The 21,040-nt window shown below is 56.8% G+C and overlaps 2 protein-coding genes across 3 annotated transcripts; one reads left to right on the forward strand and one right to left on the reverse strand.

The window, feature by feature from the left end:
- The first annotated feature begins 1,616 nt into the window (after positions 1–1,616).
- Positions 1,617–8,282, forward strand: GRN (granulin precursor). 2 transcript variants are annotated; one of them, XM_033091579.1, is made up of 15 exons: positions 1,640–1,713; positions 1,976–2,137; positions 3,770–3,833; positions 4,287–4,431; positions 4,552–4,677; positions 4,792–4,876; positions 5,347–5,459; positions 5,555–5,690; positions 5,812–5,906; positions 6,116–6,239; positions 6,518–6,615; positions 6,706–6,951; positions 7,193–7,426; positions 7,515–7,745; positions 7,835–8,282. In XM_033091579.1, the coding sequence occupies exons 3-15, from the start codon at positions 3,805–3,807 to the stop codon at positions 7,970–7,972; spliced, it is 1,800 nt and encodes a 599-aa protein (XP_032947470.1). In that variant the 5' UTR covers positions 1,640–1,713; positions 1,976–2,137; positions 3,770–3,804; the 3' UTR covers positions 7,973–8,282. The 2 variants fall into 2 exon arrangements, with proteins under 2 accessions (XP_032947469.1, XP_032947470.1); XM_033091578.1 differs by lacking the exon at positions 1,976–2,137 and having other exon boundaries at positions 1,617–1,713.
- A 109-nt stretch (positions 8,283–8,391) lies between these two features.
- On the reverse strand, positions 8,392–18,355 carry FAM171A2 (family with sequence similarity 171 member A2). The gene is made up of 8 exons (XM_033091778.1): positions 18,104–18,355; positions 14,516–14,743; positions 14,195–14,287; positions 11,685–11,843; positions 11,427–11,606; positions 11,215–11,331; positions 10,968–11,094; positions 8,392–10,393 (listed from the first exon to the last, which is right to left on the reverse strand). Exons 1-8 carry the CDS (start codon positions 18,219–18,221, stop codon positions 8,926–8,928), a joined length of 2,490 nt encoding a protein of 829 aa, XP_032947669.1. The 5' UTR covers positions 18,222–18,355; the 3' UTR covers positions 8,392–8,925.
- Between the last annotated feature and the right edge of the window lie 2,685 nt (positions 18,356–21,040).

Below are 21,040 nucleotides of genomic sequence, written 5' to 3' on the forward strand. Positions count from 1 at the left end.
TACTTATAATACCTAATACAATGTAAATGCTATGTAAATAGTTCCATACTGTATTGTTTAGGGAATAATAACAAGAGAAAAATGTTCAATAGAGACGCAACCATCATAGGCCTAACGATATAGTACACATCAGCAACAATGTAACCTTTTTTTCCAAATATTTTTGATCCCTGGTTGGTTGACCCCATGAATGTGGAACCCACAGATACAGAGGGCTGACTTGTTTTAGTCACTCTAGTCTTTTTTTCCTTCTGGTTCTGTATAGTTGTGATTAATAGGTTACTTTATTGATTTGCCTAACATTTCATAAAAATTGTGTGTGCATGCATGTACTTTATCAATAGAAGCATAAGCTATACCCCCTTGCCTCAGGATACACAGGAAGGAAAATATGCACAAATGTACCAATGTGCAGAATAGTCCCAGATTCTCAGCAGGAGCCTTACTCACTGTCTGGACCCTCTCTAACATGAAGCTGAGCAGTGCTGCCACAGAATTCCTCAACCCTGCCATGCTTCCATACCCAGACTCCTATTTGGCTCCTATCCCAGCCTCACACTCAGCTCAAGCTCTTTCCCTAGTCTGCAGCACTCTCCATTCCTTCCTCCAAGTCCCAGCACCAGGTTTTCTCTGGGCCTCTCCTCTCTCCTGGTGCATCTCCCATCACCCATCTCTGCCTGGACCAGGCCCTTTGACACTGAGCAGTCTGGCTCTGTTGCTGGCTAATCCATTCTATGTAGTACGTTTTCTCTCCTCACCGGCCATGTCAATTCCTGGAAGGCAGCACCATCTGAAACTAGTAAGCCATTTCCACTATGCACTCATCCCCTGCCCAGCCTTGGGCCAGGCGCCCAGCAACTCCTCAAGCCTACTCCATTGAACTTGGCATTCAATCCCTGCCCAAGGCTGCCCTTTCCATCTGGTTTCCTAGTGCTCTTCCCAGCTTCCCCTGTCTAGCCATTTCTTCAAGCTCTTCCGACCTACGTTAAAATCCTTCCAGACTCAGTTCAAAAATTTGCCCCCAAGGTAGGATTAAATCTCTTCTTCCCACCTAGAGCTAACCTACTACTTCTTCCCTATACCCATCTACAGCATTTGGCACACGACGTTGTACCTTAAATTAGATTTAATCTGAGTCTGTCTCCCTTCTCCACCCCATCCTCCGCTGTGAGCACCTTGAGGAAAGGGCCGGAGGGCTGTTTATCCTGGTACCCTTACAACTCTCCTTCAACCTCAAAGTTTAATCTGAATTTGTTGAATAGAATAGAAACAGGACGCACAAATGTCCCAAATGCAGAAGCGGACATCCTTTAAATGCCCTTGAACGCACCCTTGAAGGGGCAGCTCCCCTGGCTGTCAATATCTCCAGACAGACGCTGCCCGGTCTCCAGCAAACTCTACTAGGCGGCCGCAGGAGGCTGCGAGGCCGGTCCCGAAGCCGGGTTGAGCAAGCCAGGGCATCACATGATTCTCCGATCACATGATCCCTAGAAATGGAGGGTGGGAGAGTCAGGCTGGGAGGTGAGTGTACTGAGTACAAAAACACAGCACTCCAGGATGGCCCGGCCCCTACGTCGACAAGTAGCGAATGGGAGGACGACAGCCCGGACATCTGGCCAATGGAAACTGAGGTGGGCGGGCCATCGCGCTGCGAGGCCCAAGTCCTGGAGCTGTGGGGTGGCTGCTACCCAGCGAGCGCCAAACGGGACACAGGTAAGGAGGTCGGCTGCGCAGACCTCTCCCTTGCTTCTTCAAGGGCCTGGCCATGGGGTCGTGGGGACTTGATGTTCCTCTGGAGTTTTAGCTGGGAGGCAGAAGATTCATTTAGAGAATCTCCTTTGGGGGTTTGCGATGTATGGGAGGGAGTTTTATGAAGGGTGGGAGTAAGCAGTAATGGCAGTGACCCCCTTAGAAAAGGGCAATCTCCCTCTACATCCCAGCATCCCGGAAGCTGCAGCCCCTTTTCCCAAAGCAGGGACCACTCCGTTCTTGAAGACCTCCGCCCCCCATCAGCTGGTGCTGGTGCTGCTGCTGGTGGTGGGTAGTGCCCACGGCGTCTGGTAGAGGGAGAGGCGCCCACCCTGGCCAGGAGCTCAGACGGCTGGGATTTAGACTTGAGACTCAGGCCTTCTCAAAGGTAGTAGGGACTTGGGAGGGTTGTGTCTGGCTCTCCCTTACTTCCTCTCTTGAGGGTGGGACAAGCTAACTTCCGCCTCTCCCAGCCACGTTTTCCTGCTCATTGGTAGTTGGATTGTTTCACCTTTTGGGAATCTCTCTCTCCTCCTGGCACTCAGCGTTGGGGGATGCCATCTAGTGGAAGATGACAGAGCTGGGGGCTTGAAGAGGCTCCTGTCCCTCGCTGGTGTGGCCGTGTGGATGGCGTGGGGTGAGAGAGGCCATAGCTCAGAACACTCCTGAGAGGAACTGGGCCCTCTCCTCCCCCATCCCTGGTCCTGAGTGTGTGCGCATGTGTGTTCAGTAGATGCGTACACTATACTCCCTAACCTCAGGATACCCCAAAAGGAAAATAAACATAAATAAATAACTAGGGTGCTGAATAGTCTGAGATCTGTACCGACAGGCACTCCTTCTGGCCTAAGCCAAGAAGTGGGTGGGGCCAGCTGTAGATGCCTGGGAGCTGTGGGCCCCGAGAAGTTGAAAGGGACCAAGGTCTAGAGCCAGCCTTCTTCATCCTTACCTGGCGGAAGGTGGCCTCCTGGGAATGGTCTTTGTGCTAGGGAGGGGACTCTGAGGGAGGGCAGGTGAGGGAAAGAGGATGTGAGCGACTGTGTGTGTGACGCCCTGCCACGCAGTGCGCTTGCACTGTCCATGCACACTCAGTGGGAACTGAGGCACGGAGACAGGGAGCAAACTTTGAGGCACTCACAATCAGTGGCAATTGTAGGTCTAGGACCCAAGTGCAGTATCCAGGCAGCCCATGTGCTTCCCATTTCTGTCCTGTCCAGGAAATACTTCTGTCCCCCTTCTCTGCTTGGACCCCAGGCCTCTATCCTCCCAGGGTTTGTTCATTCCCATGCACTGTCCATAGTGCCACATGTGAAATGAACCCAGTTCCAATATGCCCTGGAGCTGTCAAAGCCTGTTGTCTCCATGACTTGATATATAAAATTGGTGTATTGCTTAACATCTCTGAGCCTCAGTTTCCTCCTTTGAAAAGTAAAGGTAATAATACTACTTTGGTTGGTGGTTGCAAAGAAGAAAGAAAATATAGAGTGTTTAAACTGGCTCCTGAAAAGCTCAGCAAACATTGCTGTTTTTGCCCCTCTAGGCAGGGAGGGTAATGTCTCCCAGGCCTGCCCCACTGAACTAGCAGGGCTGGCTGATCATGGGGGAAGAGTTGTGTAGGAAGCAAGAGGCTGCACGCTCCCCACCTCTCCCCTCCCACAGACCGTGGCTAGTTCTTTCTACTGACTCAGAGCAGCAGCTGGGTGGGCACTCGTGGTTTCTCTCCCTGTGCAGCAGAGTTTCAACTCTAGGGTAGGGAGAGAGGCCGAGGCAGGGGTATGGTACGCTGGGCGTCTAAAAGGGCCTGGTGGTGTTGGGGGACCATTAGAACACAGGCGTCTTAAAGGCTGTGCGACCCAGCCTGTGTGTCCCTTTCCCTGGGTAAGGACAGGACAGTCAGTGGGTAGGCTGTGGCTGGCCTCTGGGAGAGGCAGCCTAGACTCCACTGGCCACATCACTTCCCTTTTCACAACTTTCACAACCCCGTGGTTTACCATGTCATCATGTGACCTCTCACCAATAGGCCTTTGCAGAGTGCAGGTGTGAGCACAGTATCAGATGAGGAGGCATCTGGAGGGGCTCGCTGGGTAAGTGGAACCCTGACTTTTCTTCAGGACGGTACTCCCTCCCTGCACCCCAGCTACATCTTCCCATGGCTACTGATGGCCTCCCCTCCCCCCCAGAGGTGGCCTCATTTCCCACAGATCAGACCCACAAAAGCCACAAATCTTCCTGATTCTCACATGCCCACATGTCTACACACTCACCCAGAGACTCAAGTGCTGGACCATGTTGGGGACACAGATTCATATGTACTCATGTCAGCATTCATGCTCATGGGTGTACATGCGCTGGTGCAGGTGTGACACGCATGCAGGACACATGTAGGAAACTGAATCTCAGAAACTACAACTTGCTTCCTCTCTGGACAAGTTGTTGTGGGGAGGCTCACGTAGTCCTGGGCCTGGGAGGAGACTGGCCCCAGAATCAGGGATGGCAGGGACTAAGCTAGTTGCCAAATGCCTCTTGATATTCTGCAGGTGGACCATGTGGACCCTGGTGATCTGGGTGGCCTTAGTGGCAGGGCTGGTGGCTGGAAAGCAGTGCCCAGATGGACAGCTCTGCCCTGTGGCCTGTTGCCTGGACCCTGGAGGAGCCAGCTACAGCTGCTGCAATCCCGTTCTAGTGAGTACCCTCAGCCTAGGCAAAAGCTGGCAGCTGGGATTTCCCAAAGGGTCATCTGGAACGGGCCACAGGAGGGGACCAGACTCTGGTCCTCCCATTTATCCTCTCCTCACTTTCCAGGACAAATGGCCCACAGTGCTGAGCAGGCGTCTGGGCAGGCCCTGCCAGATCGATGCCCACTGCTCTCCTGGCTACTCTTGCCTCCTGACTGTCTCAGGGACTTCCAGCTGCTGCCCGTTCCCAGAGGTAAGGGTGCCATAAGCTCCATGGAGAGGTTCAGGTCTGTGTTTACACTTTTCCTGCACTCTCCCACCCCAGGTAAAAGGGCCTAGTCAACCCAGGAGTCTCTGTGTCCCACAGGCTGTGTCTTGCGGGGATGGCCGCCACTGCTGTCCACAGGGTTTCCACTGCAGTGCTGATGGGCAGTCCTGCTTCCGGAGCTCAGGTGCAGCCCGTGTGGAGGTGGAGGGCCAGGGGATGGGCAGCATGTAGAGCCGGAGTGCCCAGGAGCCCAGTGGGCTGAGTGACCTTGATTCCTGCTCTCATGCCCTCATTCATGTGGCATCTGTACTAAGCAACACCCCTGCTCTGGACAAAGGGGCAGCATTGGGGATAGGAGGGGGAGGAGGGAATGCAAGTGTCTAGGCCCAGTGCCAGGCATTGCAGGGGTGGGGAGAGGTCAAACGGGGCTGGTTTAATGACAAGCCAGTCAATGAATGCCCTTGCCCTGTGCCATATTGCTGAGACAAGGACTGGCTTGTGGGAGAGTGGCTTAGGAGTGCCTGGGAGAACACTGAACCCTGGGGCCCACCCCCTAGTCCCTCTGTAGGCCCTGGTGCCGCCAGCTCCTTCAGTGATGGGGGCAATGACCTTCACTGACTGTGTTGGTGGAATCCTGGGTCATCCTGTCCACAGATACCAGCCCCTTGGGTGCCGTCCAGTGTCCCGATAGCGAGTTTGAGTGCCCCAGCTCCTCCACGTGCTGCACTATGCTTGATGGCTCCTGGGGATGCTGCCCCATGCCCCAGGTACAGGTCTGGGAAGATGGCGGGATGGGTAAGGCATTGGGGGCAAGCGACCGGCTGAAGGGGGCAAAGACAGAATGAGGACCATCTCTTCTCAGGCTTTTTGCTGCGAAGACAAGGTGCACTGCTGCCCCCATGGTACCACCTGCGACCTGGCTCATGCCCGCTGCCTGACAGCCACGGGCACCCACCCTCTGGCAAAGAAGATCCCGGCACAAAGGACTAATAGGGCAGGTGACGACATGGGAGAGCATTGGGTTGGGGGTTGGGAGTGAGGAGAGGCCTTGCCTGGCTCTTAGCTGGGGAAAAGTTCCCCTCCACCCTGGCTGCCCCTCACTCCTCTCTTCCCTGCCAGGGCTCATGTGCCCGGATACACGGTCCCAGTGTCCTGATGGTTCTACCTGCTGCCAGCTGCCTAATGGGAAGTATGGCTGCTGCCCGATGCCCAATGTGAGTGAGGGGCTGTAGCCGGTGGGCTATGTGCCCACAGCCACTTTCCAGGGACTCCAGCCGGTGGGACTGGCTAGCTGGTTGCTGGGAGCCTGGCTGTTCAGGACTCATGCTACCCCCTAGTGGGGGGTTGAGGCAGTGCCAGCTGTGGGCCTGGCTGCTCCTTGTGCTCAACTGGAATCACAAAGACCCACCCCTGCCTCCCCCAGGCCATCTGCTGCTCAGACCACCTGCACTGCTGCCCCCAGGACACTGTGTGTGACCTGGTCCTGAGTAAGTGCCTCTCTAAGGAGAACGCAACGGACCTCCTCACCAAGCTACCGGCACACACAGGTACCAGAGGCAGGCCACAGACCATTCCACATGCCTGGGAGGAGCTCTTCTCCAGGTGGCTCCAGGAACAGATATGGGGATGGGGGACCGATGACCGCATGGAGGGGCCAGGGCAGGTACAGCCCCCTTTTCTCCACATTGGGCTTTGCCTTAGGATCCCTGCCAGGGATGGTCCTCCATCCTCAACATCTGGTCCCAGCTGTGGAGCCGGCAAAGGGTAGGCACCCCAGAGGGTCCCCAGTGCCACTGCTGACCTGTCCTCCTTGCCTAACTCACAGTACAGGAGGTGAAGTGTGACATGGAGGTGAGCTGCCCAGACGACTACACCTGCTGCCGCCTACAGTCAGGCGACTGGGGCTGCTGCCCTTTTGTCCAGGTACCCACGAATGGTGGGTGGGCTGGGCTGATCAGATGCTGGCAGCCAGCTAGGCCCCTGTGCCCACTGTTCCCTCTCTGTATACCCTAGGCTGTGTGCTGTGAGGACCACGTACACTGCTGCCCTGCTGGGTTTAAGTGTGACACAGAGAAGGGTACCTGTGAACAGGAGGGCCGCCCCCTGCCCTGGATGGAGCAGGCCCCAGCCCACCTCAGCCTGCCAGACCCCCAAGCCATGGAGAGTGATGTCCCATGTGATGACATCTTCAGCTGTCCTTCCTCCAATACCTGCTGTAGACTCACGTCTGGGGAGTGGGGCTGCTGTCCTGTCCCAGAGGTGCATGGGTAGGGGTATAGCATTGGGGGACAGTGTCTTGGCATGGGCGGGCGGCCAGACTCCTGTTACCTTGCTCTTCTGCCCTCTGCCTAGTCCACAGTGGCACACCAGCTCTGTCAGATTTCGTTCCCAGCTGGAGGAGCTGTGAGCAGGAGAGGCGGAGTGGGATTGGATAGGGGCTCAGCATTCTATCCCACATAGTAGCTTCTTAGATTACCCTTTCTGCCCCATCCCTCTCCAGGCTGTCTGCTGCTCGGACCACCAGCACTGCTGCCCCCAGGGCTACACTTGCTTGGCTGAGGGGCAGTGTCAGAGGGGGAACAAGATCGTAGCTGGACTGGAGAAGATGCCTGCCCACCAGGCTTCCCTGTCCCACCCCAGAAACATGGGCTGTGACCAGCACACCAGCTGCCCAGTGGGGCAGACCTGCTGCCCAAGTCTAAGTGGGGGCTGGGCCTGCTGCCAGTTGCCCCACGTGAGTACTCATCTGCCTGCCCCTGGAGAGGGGAGCTGAGTCTGGGCAGAGAGGGGGACAAGAGCATAATGCTGCTCTGTACCCCCAGGCTGTGTGCTGTGAGGACCGCCAGCACTGCTGTCCGGCTGGGTATACCTGCAATGTGAAGGCCCGAACCTGTGAGAAGGAGGTGGATTCTGCCCACCACGCTGCCCACTTGACCCGAGGCCCTCACATGCATGTGGGGAACGTGGACTGTGGGGAGGGGCACTTCTGCCATGATAACCAGACCTGCTGCCGAGATAGCCATGAGGGCTGGGCCTGCTGTCCCTATCGCCAGGTCAGTGCCACCCCCAACCCTGGGGCTACGTATGGGCCTGGGCCAGGTCCCACTTTGTCCAGCTCTCACACCCTCCTCTGACCATCCAGGGCATCTGTTGTGCAGATCAGCGTCACTGCTGTCCCGCTGGCTTCCGCTGTGGGGCCAAGGGCACCAAGTGTTTACGCAGGGAGACCCTGAGCTGGGACACTTCTTTGAAGGATCCAGCCCCGAGACAGCTGCTGTGAGGAGGGATTGAAGACTGAAGACTCCGTAGCCCCCCGGACCCTGCTCAGAGGTGCCCACTGCTCAGGCCTCCCCAGCACCTCTCTCACACCAAATTATCCTGGACCCCTCATTCTGAATCCCTCCTATCATCATGAGAGGTGGGGCCTTAATCTAAGGCCTAACCTATCAGAAGGGGGGCTGTGGCAGAAGCCACGTTACAAGCTGCCATCCCCTCCTCCAATTTCTGTGGACCCTGTGGCCAGGTGCTGTTCCCTATCCACAGGTGTGTGTGTGTATATGTATGTGCTCCAGTAAAGTTTGTACACTTTCTTAACAGTGTCTGATTTGCCCATTGTGCCTGCCCTCCCCAGGGGACCCCTGAGCAAGGGTGCCCATTCACCACCCACGTTCCTTCAACCCCACAGAGACACACACAGAGTTAATCTCACCAGTTTTATATTTGCTGCTACCCACAGCAATCCCAGCACATTACACCCCGCTCCCCAGAGCCTCCCCAGCCACCAGCCCTTTGACATGGTGGCCCAGAGATGGGCTAGTCAGCAAACAGCACCCCCTCCCCTCCCAGGGGTCCACAGAGAATGCTCCCTCCCTTCCCAGCCCTCACACTAGCAGCTGAGGCCGGGTTGCCCCTCCTGCTTTCCCACAATAGAACTTTCTATGTACAGCCACGTTTATACAGGCACTGCTTCCCCCCACCCAGCCCTCCTCCCCCGCACCTCCCAATGGGGGTCTGGACCCCTCCCACCACCCTCTTGGAGGCAGATATGGGGTCCCTTCCAAGACATCACCCAGCATATACTACTGGACAGCTCCGCAGGCCCCTGGACACCTTTTGAGGCAGGGGGCTAAGAGCGAGTGCCCCCGCGGCCCCCCGGGCCCCGCACCCTGGGGACAGGCCCAGGGGGAACCGGCGGGGCCCGACCCGGGGGCGGGGCCAGGCGGGGCAGGGGCACTACTTGACGTTGAACACCATTAGCGGCCGCTCCTCCCGCCGCTGCCAAGGGCTCTTCTTGTCGCCCGCCTCGTCGCCCACCTCCACCCCCAGCTCGTCCTCCGGGCTGGTGAGCGAGTCGCGCCGCAGCTCGCTCGCGCTGCTGCGGGAACTGTCCCCACGGCTGCGGCCCCGACCCCGAGGTACCGTGGCCGCCCGGCCCTCGGGCGCCGCCACCTCGTCCAGCAGCGGTGTCAGCGAGTTGTCCTCCGGGGAGCAGAGGCCCGTGCGGCTCTCGCTGCTGCTGGGCTCCGTGTCCTCGCTGAGCGCCAGGCGTGGCGGCGCGGGCGGTGGCGGCGGTGGCGGGGCGGCTGTCGGCGCGCGCTCTCGCTCCTCGCGCAGGGGCCGCCGGCGCGCAGGCCGCGCCTCGTGCACGTCGACGCCCGAGTCCAGGCTGGCATCGGTGCTCCGGCCGCCGCCGCCCGCCTGCAGGTCGATGTAAGAATGACGCACCTGCGAGTTGGAGCGCCCATCGAGGGACACAAACCAGGCGCGTGGGTGAGGCTTCACGCCCAGTTCGAGCAGCTTCTTTTCGGTCAGCGCCTGCAGCTCCCCGTTGAGCTGCGCCATGGTGGACTCGTTGAACAGCACCGGGATGGTGACCGAGCCGCTGACCGGCGCCGAGCGCCCGCCCCCCCAGCCCTCGCCGCTGCCACCCCCGCTGCCTTCGCCTCCCGCGCCCGAGTGGCCCTGCATCAGCGGGCGCTGGGGGTCGGGCTGGGGAAAAGGGCGCGTCGATCCGGGGGTTGTTCCTTCGGGCGGGACAGGCTCGTCGCCCGCCCCCGCGGCGACCGCCTCGCCGCCGAGGCGCACGTAGTGCGCGGGGATCACCAGGGTGGGCATAACGTTGCGGTAGACACTGTCCTTGAGGTGGTCGATGGAACCGCAGAAAATGAGCTGCCCGGTCTGGCTGAGCGAGGGCGGCCGCGCCAGCTGGTCCACCGACTGAGACAGCAGGAAATCGGGGGTCTTGCTCTCGGCCGCCCCCTTGTGGCCCAGATAATGCTCGAAGGGCGGTGGCGGAGAGGGCGGCTCGGGTAGGAACGTGGCGGCCCCAGAGGGCCCCCGTCGGTACTCTTCTAGGCCTGACTCCAGCCCGCCAGGACCCTCGACGGAGCGGGCGCCCTTCAGCCCGGCGCCCTCGCCCCCGCGGGCACCCGCAGGCTCGGTGGCCGGACGGCAGGCAGAGCGCGGTTTGGCCCGGAAGAAGTCATCCCGGGAGGCAGCCAAGTCTCGGGAGCTGGAGAAGGCAGAGTGAAGGGGGCCTGGAGGCGGAGCCTCAGGGTCCCCCGACGGGGCGGGCTCCAGGGGTCCTCCACAGATGAGGTGGAGCTGGGACATCGAGGTGGCCTGGTCTCGTTTGTTGCCTTCAGAGGGTCCGGAGAGCTGCAGCTTGCGGTGCTGTTGCCTGGGCTTCAGGCAGCGCCTCCTGGAGAGGAGGGGGCAGACCAAGACCCTCAGGAAAGAGTGCGGGCCAGTGCAGCTCCCTAAACCCCACAGTTGCAAGATGAGGGATTAATATAGTTGGAGGTGTCGGCACAATGCCTAGGACTCAGGAGAGATGTACGGGAAGACTGACGGGTCCTGGGAGAGGCTTGTGGAAAAACCTTGCCTGTCTGTGGGAGGGTCAGCCAGCAGCTGTGCCCATTTGGTCCCCCTCCAGGTGAACTGCATGCTTTAGGATGTAAGGAGGTGCAGTGAGAACCTGGGAGGAGTGCCTACGCCAACCAGAGGCATGTCTGGCATGAGGTCCCCTGGACATGAAAGCTGGGCTGGAAGGAGCATCTGCATGTTGTCCCTGGAGGGGCCGTGCCTGTAGCTCCTGGCTCCTCACCCACCTCTCTCAAGCCACCCGTCTTTCAGTCTTTGTATGTGCTTTCCTGTCGGCACCTTGAGGATCAGTTTGCATGCATCTTTAGGGCCTGAGCACCCAGCACAAGGCCAAGCATAGAGCAGGCCTGTCTGCGTGGGATGAAGGAGGTGGGGGTGTGGGCAGCACTCACCGGCAGTAGTAGATGAGCAGACACAGCAGAATGAGTACCAACAAGGCCAGGGCTGCCAGGATGGTGAGCAGGAAGATGGTGTGGTAGGTGCCGATGTCCTGGATGCCCGACGTGATGGTGACCAGCCCTGTGCCAGGCAAGGGCTTAGCGTTCCAGGTGTGGATGCCCTTCCTGCCTTTCAGAAGGAGTTCACTCTCCCAGCCTACCCTTCCCCCACTGCCCCTTGGCGGCCCCCCCCCACTCTTACCAGTCATGGGGGAGGCCATGGCAGCTGCCCAGTACCCCAGTTGGGGGGAGACGAAGGTCCAGTAGAGCTGTCGTCCTTCCTTCCGTATCACACCAGTGCCGTTGCGTACCCACAGCCCTGGGAGAGTCAAGGGTTGCATCAGACTCAATGTCCCCCCACCCATCTAAGTCTCTCCCCAAACTCCAGCACTGGCAATCCCCTGAGGCACTCACCACTCTTGGGGTCAAACCTCCAGGCTGGAATGCTGGTGCCCACAGTGAGGGCACGAGGCTCCGAGGGCACAGGCAGGGACAGGTGAATGGGGCCTGAGAGTGGCACCTCTGTCCCATTTCCTGTCAGCAGGTGCACACTCACGGCAGCCAGGGGCATCAGCTCCAGCCAAGAGCCATTGCCTGGGGGAAGGGGACACAAAGGCTGAAGGCTAAATCATGGTGGGGGGACATCTCTTCCATGCCTGGCACCCAGCATACCTGAGCTGGAGGCCTCGGTGCCCAGGAAGGCGGGGAAAGCCCGCATTTCCTGCTGGGTGCTGGCAGGTGTCAGAGAGGCCCAGAGCTGGCTGTAGGTGGAGCTGACAGGCAGGCGGGCAGCCCGGCGCTGGAACTGCACCCAGGGCTGGGAGCGGGCACCTGGATGGAAAGAGGAGGGGCTGCAGTGGCCTGGCCAAGGACAAGGTTGCCCAGGGACAAAAAGCAGGGGAGCCAGTGGGTCAGGCCACTGGGGAAGACCAAGGAGGGTGGTGACTTGGGGAGAGAACTGTGCAGTCGTAGAATGTAAATTTGGAAGGGACATGGGCCAGAATCTCCCAGTCCTGGCTGTGTGATCCTGAGCCAGTTACTTGCTCTCTGAAACACTTTTCTTATTAATGTATAAAATGATGAGGTTCAGATCCTCAAATAATTACTGTCTGTGTGGCAGGCACTGCGTTAGGTGCTGGGGATACAAAAATGAATGATATAATTCACAATTCCCTGCCTTCAAGTCCACAGTCTAGTGCAACACTGTCCATTATGGTACCCATTAGATCTTGCTGCCGTGTTGGATGGAAATGTCCTCTATCTGTGCTGCCCATTGTGGTACCCACCATATGGTACACATGGCTATTAAGCACTTGAAATGTGGCTAGTGCAATGTTACTGAGGAACTGGATTTATTTTTAATTTTTAAAAATTTAATGAATTTTAAGTTTATTTAAATGTAGCCACGTGGCTAGTAGCAACTGCATGAGACAGCTTAGGCTATGCACACACATATGTGTGTCTGTCCTGGGTGGGACGGGAACCAATTAGAATTAAAACAGAATTCTAATACAATACGGTAATAGCCAACATGCATTAAGCTTTAAGATATGCTGGGCACTGTTCTAAGCAGGTTACCTGTTAACCCCTGTAATTAGCACAACAGCCCCTGAGGTAGGTGCTTTGATCATCACCACCATTTTATAGATGCAGAAATGGCGGTGGGAAAAGTTCAGTAACTCACCCAAGGTCACAATCCTAGAGCCCAAGTGAAGCCCAGGCAGTCTGGTGCCAGGATCCATCATCCTCTCACCCACCATTCCATCCCACCTCGCTATTATAATAGGGGGAGGCAGGGTGCAGGGGGAGCTTGGCCCGCCCAGCTTGGGAAGGGCCTGTGGAGCCTTGCAGGATGAGTAAGACTCAGCAAGGAAAGAAAGTGGAAAGGGACTTCCAGGAGCACTGCCATAAGAAAGGCCCCGAGGCACAAGGCAGCGTGCTGGTCAGAGGCCTCCAGGTGACTAGAGTGGGAGGTGTGCACGACAGTGGCAGGCCAGGTCCACGAGGACGCAATTACCAGGTGAAGGAGTCTAGGCTGTATACTGAAGCAGTGGGAGCTGTGGGAGGCTTTAAGCTAGGGGGCAACAAAGGGTTCGTTTGACATTTTAGAAACCTCCAAAGACTTAATTACATGCCTCTGGTTCAGGATCAGAGAGATGATGAACAAATGAGTAATTTGGCGACAAGAGCTCAAGCTAACATAACTTAGAGAGGGGCTTCCCCCACTCCAAAACTCGCTGTGGCTCCCTAGTCCCAGCCGGATGGAGTCTCCCCTCTGCCTGGCTTCATGAACCAGGCTGCACCCGGTACACCCCCTGCAGAGCCAGACCAGCACATTCCCAGCAGACTCACTGTCCCCTTCTGTGCCGACATCTGGAAGACTCCCCAGGCCTTCTCAGGTGAATGTGCCTTTGCTCCCCCTTCAGCTCCCAAGCCCGTGCTGTCCCACAGCTCCCTTCACCAAATCCGCTTGCCCTGCTACCCTCACAGGTTACGGTTTTCTCAATATTGAATGCAGTCGCCCTCTACTCCACTGTCGCCCGCTCTGTAATTATTTCAGGGTTTGCCGTGATGTGTTTGTGTGTCTTCCTATTTGTCTGTGAATGCCACGAGGTAGGAAATAGGTCTGTTTTTCCTTACCTTTGTTCCCAAACATCAGACACAGAGCCTTGCACAGCCTAGGTGCTGCCGTAAGTCTTAGTTGACAGAGACCGAAAGCCAGTAGGTACACCAGGGCCACTGCAGGATTGTTCCAGGCCTTGCACTCCATGGGTGTTCAGTACCTTGAAATGACCCTCTCATGGCCTTCTCACATGGCCAGTACCCAGTAGGTGTGCCACAAGGATATGGAGATCCACTGAAGATAAAGGTGGCAGGGAATGGGAATTCTAATGGTAGGAGTAGAGGGAGAATAGAAACCACGAGAAGCCCCAATAACAATAAACATGTATTGACCACCTTCTGTGCTGTTTTTTGCATGCTTGATAATATTTGATCCTTACTTCAATTTGATGATGTAGATACTATCAATATCCATATCTTCTAGATGAACAAACTAAGGCTCAGAGGTTAAGTGACTTGCCCAAGGGCACCTAGCTATTACGTGGAAGAGCAGAGCTCTCTATACCCAGGTCAGGGGGAGGGACAGAAGCTGGCAGGTAATGGGGCGGGGGTAGCCTTACCAGGAGAACCCAAGAGTATGTGCACCAGGTCCTCATAGAGGATGAGGGTGGCCGGCCGCTCAGGGAGCAGGTAGAGGCTGACGGACGCATACACTGTGGGAGGGGTGGCCTGTCAGCTCCAGAGAAAGCCCCTGCCCACCCCCAGGCGGTGCACTCCCTCCATCCAATCCTAGAGACTTCATCCTCCCTCAGCCCCCTTTGCATACCCCAGCCCAGGCAGCAGCTGCTGGAAAACCTACCCCCTCCACCCCCAAGGACTATTTTGGGAAGAGGCTGATTGGGTCAGCTGCTGTCCCACCCTCCACCTGCCCCTGCACTCACAGGGCAGCTTGTCAACACGCCAGGGCACAGAGTTGGTGAGGAAGCCAGGGCGGGCAGCAGTGACCAGCACCCAGGTGCCCAAGCGGTAACTGAGGGGCAGTGTGGCCACACCCTCTGTGTCCGTGGTGCCAGCGGCCAGCAGCATCCGGTTCCCAAACACATCCACTGAGGCCCGGGCCAAGGGCACCAGCTCCCCGCTCACGTACACCTGCACCTTGATCAGGATCTCTGTGGGCAAGATGGGGTGAGAACAGTGAGGAGGAGGGAGGGGGGAAGAGAGAACTGGGGGGAGCCCCGAGATCAGACGGGCCTGTGGGTTGGGAGCAGCTTTGGGGCCAAGTCTAGACAAGATATTATAAAAGCCAGCATTTATAGAGCCCTCATTTAAACCTCACATCAACCTGCGAGGCGGGTGGTACCATCGCCATATTTTACCAAGTCTAACACACGCACTTTTCCATATTTCCAACATTTCTGAACTCAGGATATGCCTATGGTTGATGATGTCATAATTAAAATTGGCAGCATTTTTTTCCTTTTATTACTGGTACATGAAATAATGGTGCATCTTACAGTCGATGATGTATTAGACTTGATAAAATATGCTCCTAGCCCATTTACCAAAAAGGAAATGGAGACGCAAAGAGTTTAGAGACTTGCGCTTCAGTTCAGTGGGAGATCTGGGAGCCAAAGCTGGGAGTTGGCCTCTAGACCCAAATTCTTAACCACTGCATCCTATGGGGCTAGTGTCAGGGAGAGGAGAGGGAGTGGGGGGCTGAGAAAGGATGAATAAGTGGAGAACCAAGGGTTTGCACGTGGAGAGGAGAGAGGTTAGGATTCAGCCATTGGGAAGGGAGTATGGAGGGCGGGGTTAGATTTTGGGTTCCCAGGAAAAAGCTGAGAAGGAGACTCTAGGGAACTGGTCATTCTCATCAGTCATCCTCCTGGAATCCTTTGCACAAGGCTGTTTCACTTCAGATTTAGGGACTCACTCCAACCCTGAAGCCCAGACAAGTACCTCCTGACCCAACCTCCTCACATGTACTGCTGGCCCCCTCCCAGCTGGTCAGCTACAGTCAATCACCATGGCAATGCCCTCATTCCTCCCAGGAGATGGGCAGGGAGCTGGAGCCCTGGCAAGGGGAAAGAGATGGGACCGAGGGGGGGCTGACCCAAGCTGAAGGGAAACTAGTATGGAGGGGGCAGGGAAGGAAAGTCCAAGTCCTTCGCTTTCCAGCCAACTCTGCCCCGAGCCCATAGACGGTCCAGCTGGGATGGGCCTGCAGGTATGCTGATCTCACATGGGGTGATGAGGAGAGGAACCAGGCCTAGAGCTGTTCTCATGGATGCCCCAGGCAGCCTGTCTGATCCAGAGCACCATGTATCCCTTCCACTCAGCACAGCCCCTCCTCTGAGAGCATGCCTCACCCCTACTTTGCTGCTAATAATGGGAGGAACTGTCATGCCTGGAAAGGTACAGAGGCCTAAGTGCGGGGCCCAGGAGGCAGGTGGGAGAGGGCTGGGTGCTAGACACAAAACTAGGGGCGTACAGGTACAGAAGGAAGAGCCTGGAGCTGAGGGCGGCAGGGAATGGGGAGGTCCAGGGGCCTCACGGATGGTGCCTGACACTCAACAGTGACAGGTGTCTTATCTCAGGCTTCCAACCCCAGGGCCAGCACCACGCCTGCTCCTGGCATTCCATCCAGCTGTTCCTGAGCCCACCTCCCTGTCGCCTCCCAGGCCAGAGCCCAACTCTGCAGAGTGGGTGCACACATTCGACCCTTTTCTGCTCTCTAGTTCTCCCAGGAACTGGCAGTCTCCCCCCACCCCCCATTACACACTCCCAGTAGGAATTCGGAGAAGCTAGAGGGGCCTGACTACTCTTCACCCCCTCCCTAAGCTAGGAGCAGCTGGATGGAACAGCTGGGAAGAGGGGACCCAGGAGTACGGACTATGGTCATTTGAGGGAATGCCTTGGGTTCAAGGGCCAGAGTCTCAGAAAAGGAGAGGGAGTCCAGGGAAGGAAACAGGGGTGTGTAGGTAAGACCTGAAGAAGGCATCAGCGCCGAGCTCAGGTGGGGGTGGCAGGTGCCTAGTAGATTCTCTTCTCCCTTCCCCTCAACTGGGCTCCCAGCCAGTGGCCTGGGAGAGCCCCCAATCCTGGCTCTATTCCAGCCATTTCCCTGGGCCCCCACCATGGGGTGCAGGACTTGAGGGAGAGGCTTCTTGAGAAACTAGGGCCCTTTCCTAGCTATCAAAGCTCCTCTTTTCCCCCAGAATGCAGGGAAGACTGAGGCCAAGGAGATCCTTCCTCATTCTTCAAAGCCTGACATTCCATACAATATCCGCCTCTCCTGGCTTCAGCCCTGCCTCATTCCAGGAGGAAATCCGACCCCCTCCCTTCATCCGGACCCCACTTCCCTCATCTAGACCCCCCCACCCTGCTTTTCCTGCCAGCTCCTTGGTTGGGAGGTGAGGAGAGGAGAGCACTCATTCAGGTTCAGAAAGGGATGGGGTCCAGAGGCAGGAGATCGGAGAGCAATAGCTGGGTGGCAGGGCAGGAGGCTGGAAGGTGGGTGCAGGGCTGGAGTGGGTGGAGTACCCTGAGAGCCCAGGCATAGGGAGGAAGTCATGGTCTAGCTCTCCCACCCTCTCCCGCTGCAGGAGCCGACCCTCTCCCCCACCTCACACACCCACCTGGACCGGTGAGGCGCTGGGAGGGTCTCCTCCACTGCGATGGAGAGGTGAGATGAGGAGGGGGTGACCTGGGAGCGGGCTGGGGACAGGAGTGGCCGGAGGCCTGCTGGTGGGGACCCAGGCACCTGCCCTCCCAGCCGCACTGCCCACAGCCAGCTAGCCAGCCAGCTCAGCATGGCTCTGCCACCAAAGCCCTGCCATGCGCTTTGAGGAGGGAATCACAATGTATCCCGTTTTCCAGAGGCCCCCCAATTGCAGCCCCTTCTTTGTCATGGGCTGAGAAGCGTTTCTTTGGTGCACCCCAAAATCTGAATCTGGGGGCCACCTGGGGGTTGTCAGGCTCCAAGGAGAAGAACGCTATTCGAGCAGTCAGTCAATCCGCCCACAGCCTCACCCACTCCCCCCGCCCTTCCCCCCGTCAAACCCAGCACTAGGCGCCCAGCCCCCGTCAGGGCCCGGGGTAGCCGCCGACGCCTGCGCCCCCACCCAGCCGGGGTCGGGATCGCGGAACCCGCAGGGGGCTGCAGAGCCAGCGCCCGCCCCAGCCCGCCCCTGGGCGGGTGTCTTCGGTAGACAATGGCTCAGGCAGCAGCGCCTCGCGGACCAGGAGGGAGAAAAACAAGGCAGAAGGGGGCGGCGGCGCGGAGCCTGGAGACCCCCATCCTCCCCATTGTATCTTCCCGAGACCCCAGCCCAGGCGGACCCCTCTCCCTCCTTCCTCTCCCGGGTAAGCGCCGACCCCAGGTCGCCTCGCTCCCCCACCCAAATCTAGGAAATAGAATAGCCTCCGATTCACGAGCGCCGCCAAGAGGGGGCTGGCGGGCGGGGTCCGATCAGGGTGTGTGGGGGGGCGCAGGCCCGTGATCGCTGCCCCTCCTGGCCGAGACTCACCCTGCGGGCTGGGGGGCTCCGGCGGCGACTTGCCGGGAGCCCGGGAGGCGCCGCCGAGCAGCAGCCCCAGCAGCGGCAGTAGCCGCGCGAGGATGCTGGGGCCACTCGGTGGCGGCATCGCGGGGCTCGGCCCGGACCTAGTGGCCCATGGCTCCCGCCCGGCCCCGCTCGGCGGGCCCCGCTCAGCCCCAGCTCTGCGCCGCGCGGCTCGGGCTCCCGCTCTGGCTGCGGCGGCCGCTCAGCGCGATTGTCTCCGCCCGGAGCGGCCGCCAGCGCCCCCTTCAGGCGGCGCCCCATCCCGCGGGCCTCCGGGCACCGCCCCCTCGCGCCGCGTTCCGCTCGCCGCCCGCTGGCTGTGCCCGCTCTCAGCCCACCCGGCAGCCCCCACCCCGTGCTCTCAGAATCCAAGCTGCGAGGGAGAATAGCAAACAGGGTCCAATCTTTGGCGTTCCAGAACCCCCGAAATTTGGTGCAAGATTTTTTTGGGGTGGGGAGAATGGCTATTGCTTGCAACACACTCAAAGAGCACGCACAGTTATGAGTGTCTCTAAAAAGTGTAAGTGCGCCCTGATTTATGGCCCCTTTCCGCACAAACACTTACGCAGTGCTGGAGAGCTAGGACGCAGCCCCCTGAGAACCGGTCGGTCTCCGTTCTTGTCTAGCTTCTGCCTCTTATTAAGCCGTGAGCAAGTTATTTACCCTTACAGTCCTCAGTCTTCCTTTAAAGTGAAAATTGTAATAATTTCTACCTCATGGGGTTGTTGTAAAAATTAAATGAGATAGTGATATAAAGTGTCTAGCACATTCCTGACAGGTGCTATTGTTGGCCCAGATGATAAGATCCATTGCTGGGCAGTCATAATGGTTAGGAAGTTCTAGTGGTGCAAGCAGACTGTCTCTCCCACTGAGAATCACAGATTGGTCCCGCCGCTGTTCATGAACGACAATGAGTCTTTTAGTTCTTCCTCAGCCACTGGAACCCCACGTTTGAAGACAGCTGTTGGCCTGCCCTCTAGCCCCAGCCTGGCTCTCCTTCCTTCCTGTTTCTGGTTGTCATCATCACTCAGTTTCTGGGTGGCCAAATCCTCATCTAATCTGGTATTCCTCTCCTGGTTCTCTCTGGCTTGTCACCTTTTCTTTATCACAATGTGGTGCTGTGGAGGGGATTAGTACCTAGGGCAAGGACCTCAGGACAGCAGGCATCTCTTCTGGGTGCTTCTCATCTAGTTGGGTCCTCTGGTTGGGTCTTCTCACTTAAGGGGACCTTGTTTTGAGCTTATGGACAAAACAGCCAGATTTCGTTCTCCTTCTTTCTTTCTTTCTTTCCTTCCTTCTTTCCTTCCTTTCTTCCTTCTTTCCTTCCTTTCTTCCTTCCTTCCTTCCTTCCTTCTTTCCTTCCTTCCTTCCTTCCTTTTCTTTCTTTCTTTCTTTCTTTCTTTCTTTCTTTCATTCTTTCTTTCTTCCATTCCTTTCCTTTTTTCCTTTTCTAGCCCCTCCCCATCTCTCTCTCTCTCCTTACCCCCTCCTTCCATCCCTTTCTTTCTCATAAATTTCCATCTAACCAGATTTCCCAGTCCTATTCTTATGTAACCAATTTTTTTTGAACCTCAACACAGGATTTAGCACTCATCCCTGGTGAATTTCATCTTGTTGGTTTCAACCCAACTTCACAATCTGTCTAGGCTGCCTTGGATCTGCTTCAGCTACCCATTGTATTGGAGCTCCTTCTCAGCCAGCAGCCATCTGCAGGGTGAAGGGACTCATGACAATACCAGGCAGCCCAGGGCCAGGATGCTTAATCAAAATTGTCTAGTTTTAAGTCAGAGTCTCCAGCTCACATTTCTGTCTTGTGCATAAGGACAAATGCCAAATGCTTTGCTGGATCAAGATAAATTGTCTGGGGTCACCTAATTGCAATGGCAGAGGTGGGAGGAAGTTTGGCTGGTGTTCAAAGATCATGGCTTAATCTTTTCCTAAACAGTCATAGTCACCCAGCTAGAAACTTGTTCTGGAACTTGCCATGCATGGATGTCAAATTGTTCTATTTTGTTCAGAATTTACCTTTTCCTTCTTTGGGTAAAATCAAATACCAACAGCTCTTGTGAGGTAAGCCTGTTCATCAATGGCTTCCCCCAACGCTTAGCATCAAGTCCAGAGTCCTCCCCTTGGCCACAAGGTGCTGCCTGCCTGTCCCCACCCCGACCTCATCTCCTGGACTCCTCACTTGCTTCCAACCCATGGGCCTCCTTGCTTTTACTTGAACACATCAAGCCTGCTTCCACGTCAGGGCCTTTTCTCTGGCTGTTCTTTCTGTCCAGAACACTTTATTTCTGGGCAGCCACCTGGTGCATTCATTTATCTTTCTGCTCACCTCATCAGAAGGGCCTTCCCTGACTACGCTGCCGAAAATGTCAGCCCACTCCCAACACCCACATTGTTCTAGCACTAGTTCCCTACCTTTATTTTTACTCCAAGCGCTGGCCACCACTGGCCATACGTTTATTTATTTGTTTACTCTTTACCCCTGGTTGGATGTAAGGTCCATGAGGGCAGGGACTTTCTTGTTCACTGTTCCATCCCAGACTGGAATGGTACCGGGCACGTGGTAGGTGCTCAATAAATATTTATTGAACACATGAATCAACAAATCTTTCAGGACTCCAGATGAACCCCCACTATCACTATCCCCTGACTCCAGTCTCAGTGGAGGAAGAGTTGTCTTCCACTTCCAGCCCTCCTGGGAGCTCCCTGCCTGTACCCTCTTTCCTAACCAAAGACCTTTCTCCTGGGTGGGGAAGAAGGAATAGAAGGAATAGTCACACCTCTGTAGTGACACTGCCTTCCTCAGGATGAGGGCTTAATTAACCTCCCTCTGGCCTTTATTTAAATGGAAGTGGGAAGAGCTTGTTCTTTTCCCAAAACTCAGGTCATCTTGAT

The sequence above is a fragment of the Rhinolophus ferrumequinum genome, chromosome 21 (genome assembly GCF_004115265.2).
Source record: "Rhinolophus ferrumequinum isolate MPI-CBG mRhiFer1 chromosome 21, mRhiFer1_v1.p, whole genome shotgun sequence".
In the NCBI taxonomy this organism is placed as follows: Eukaryota; Metazoa; Chordata; class Mammalia; order Chiroptera; family Rhinolophidae; genus Rhinolophus; species Rhinolophus ferrumequinum.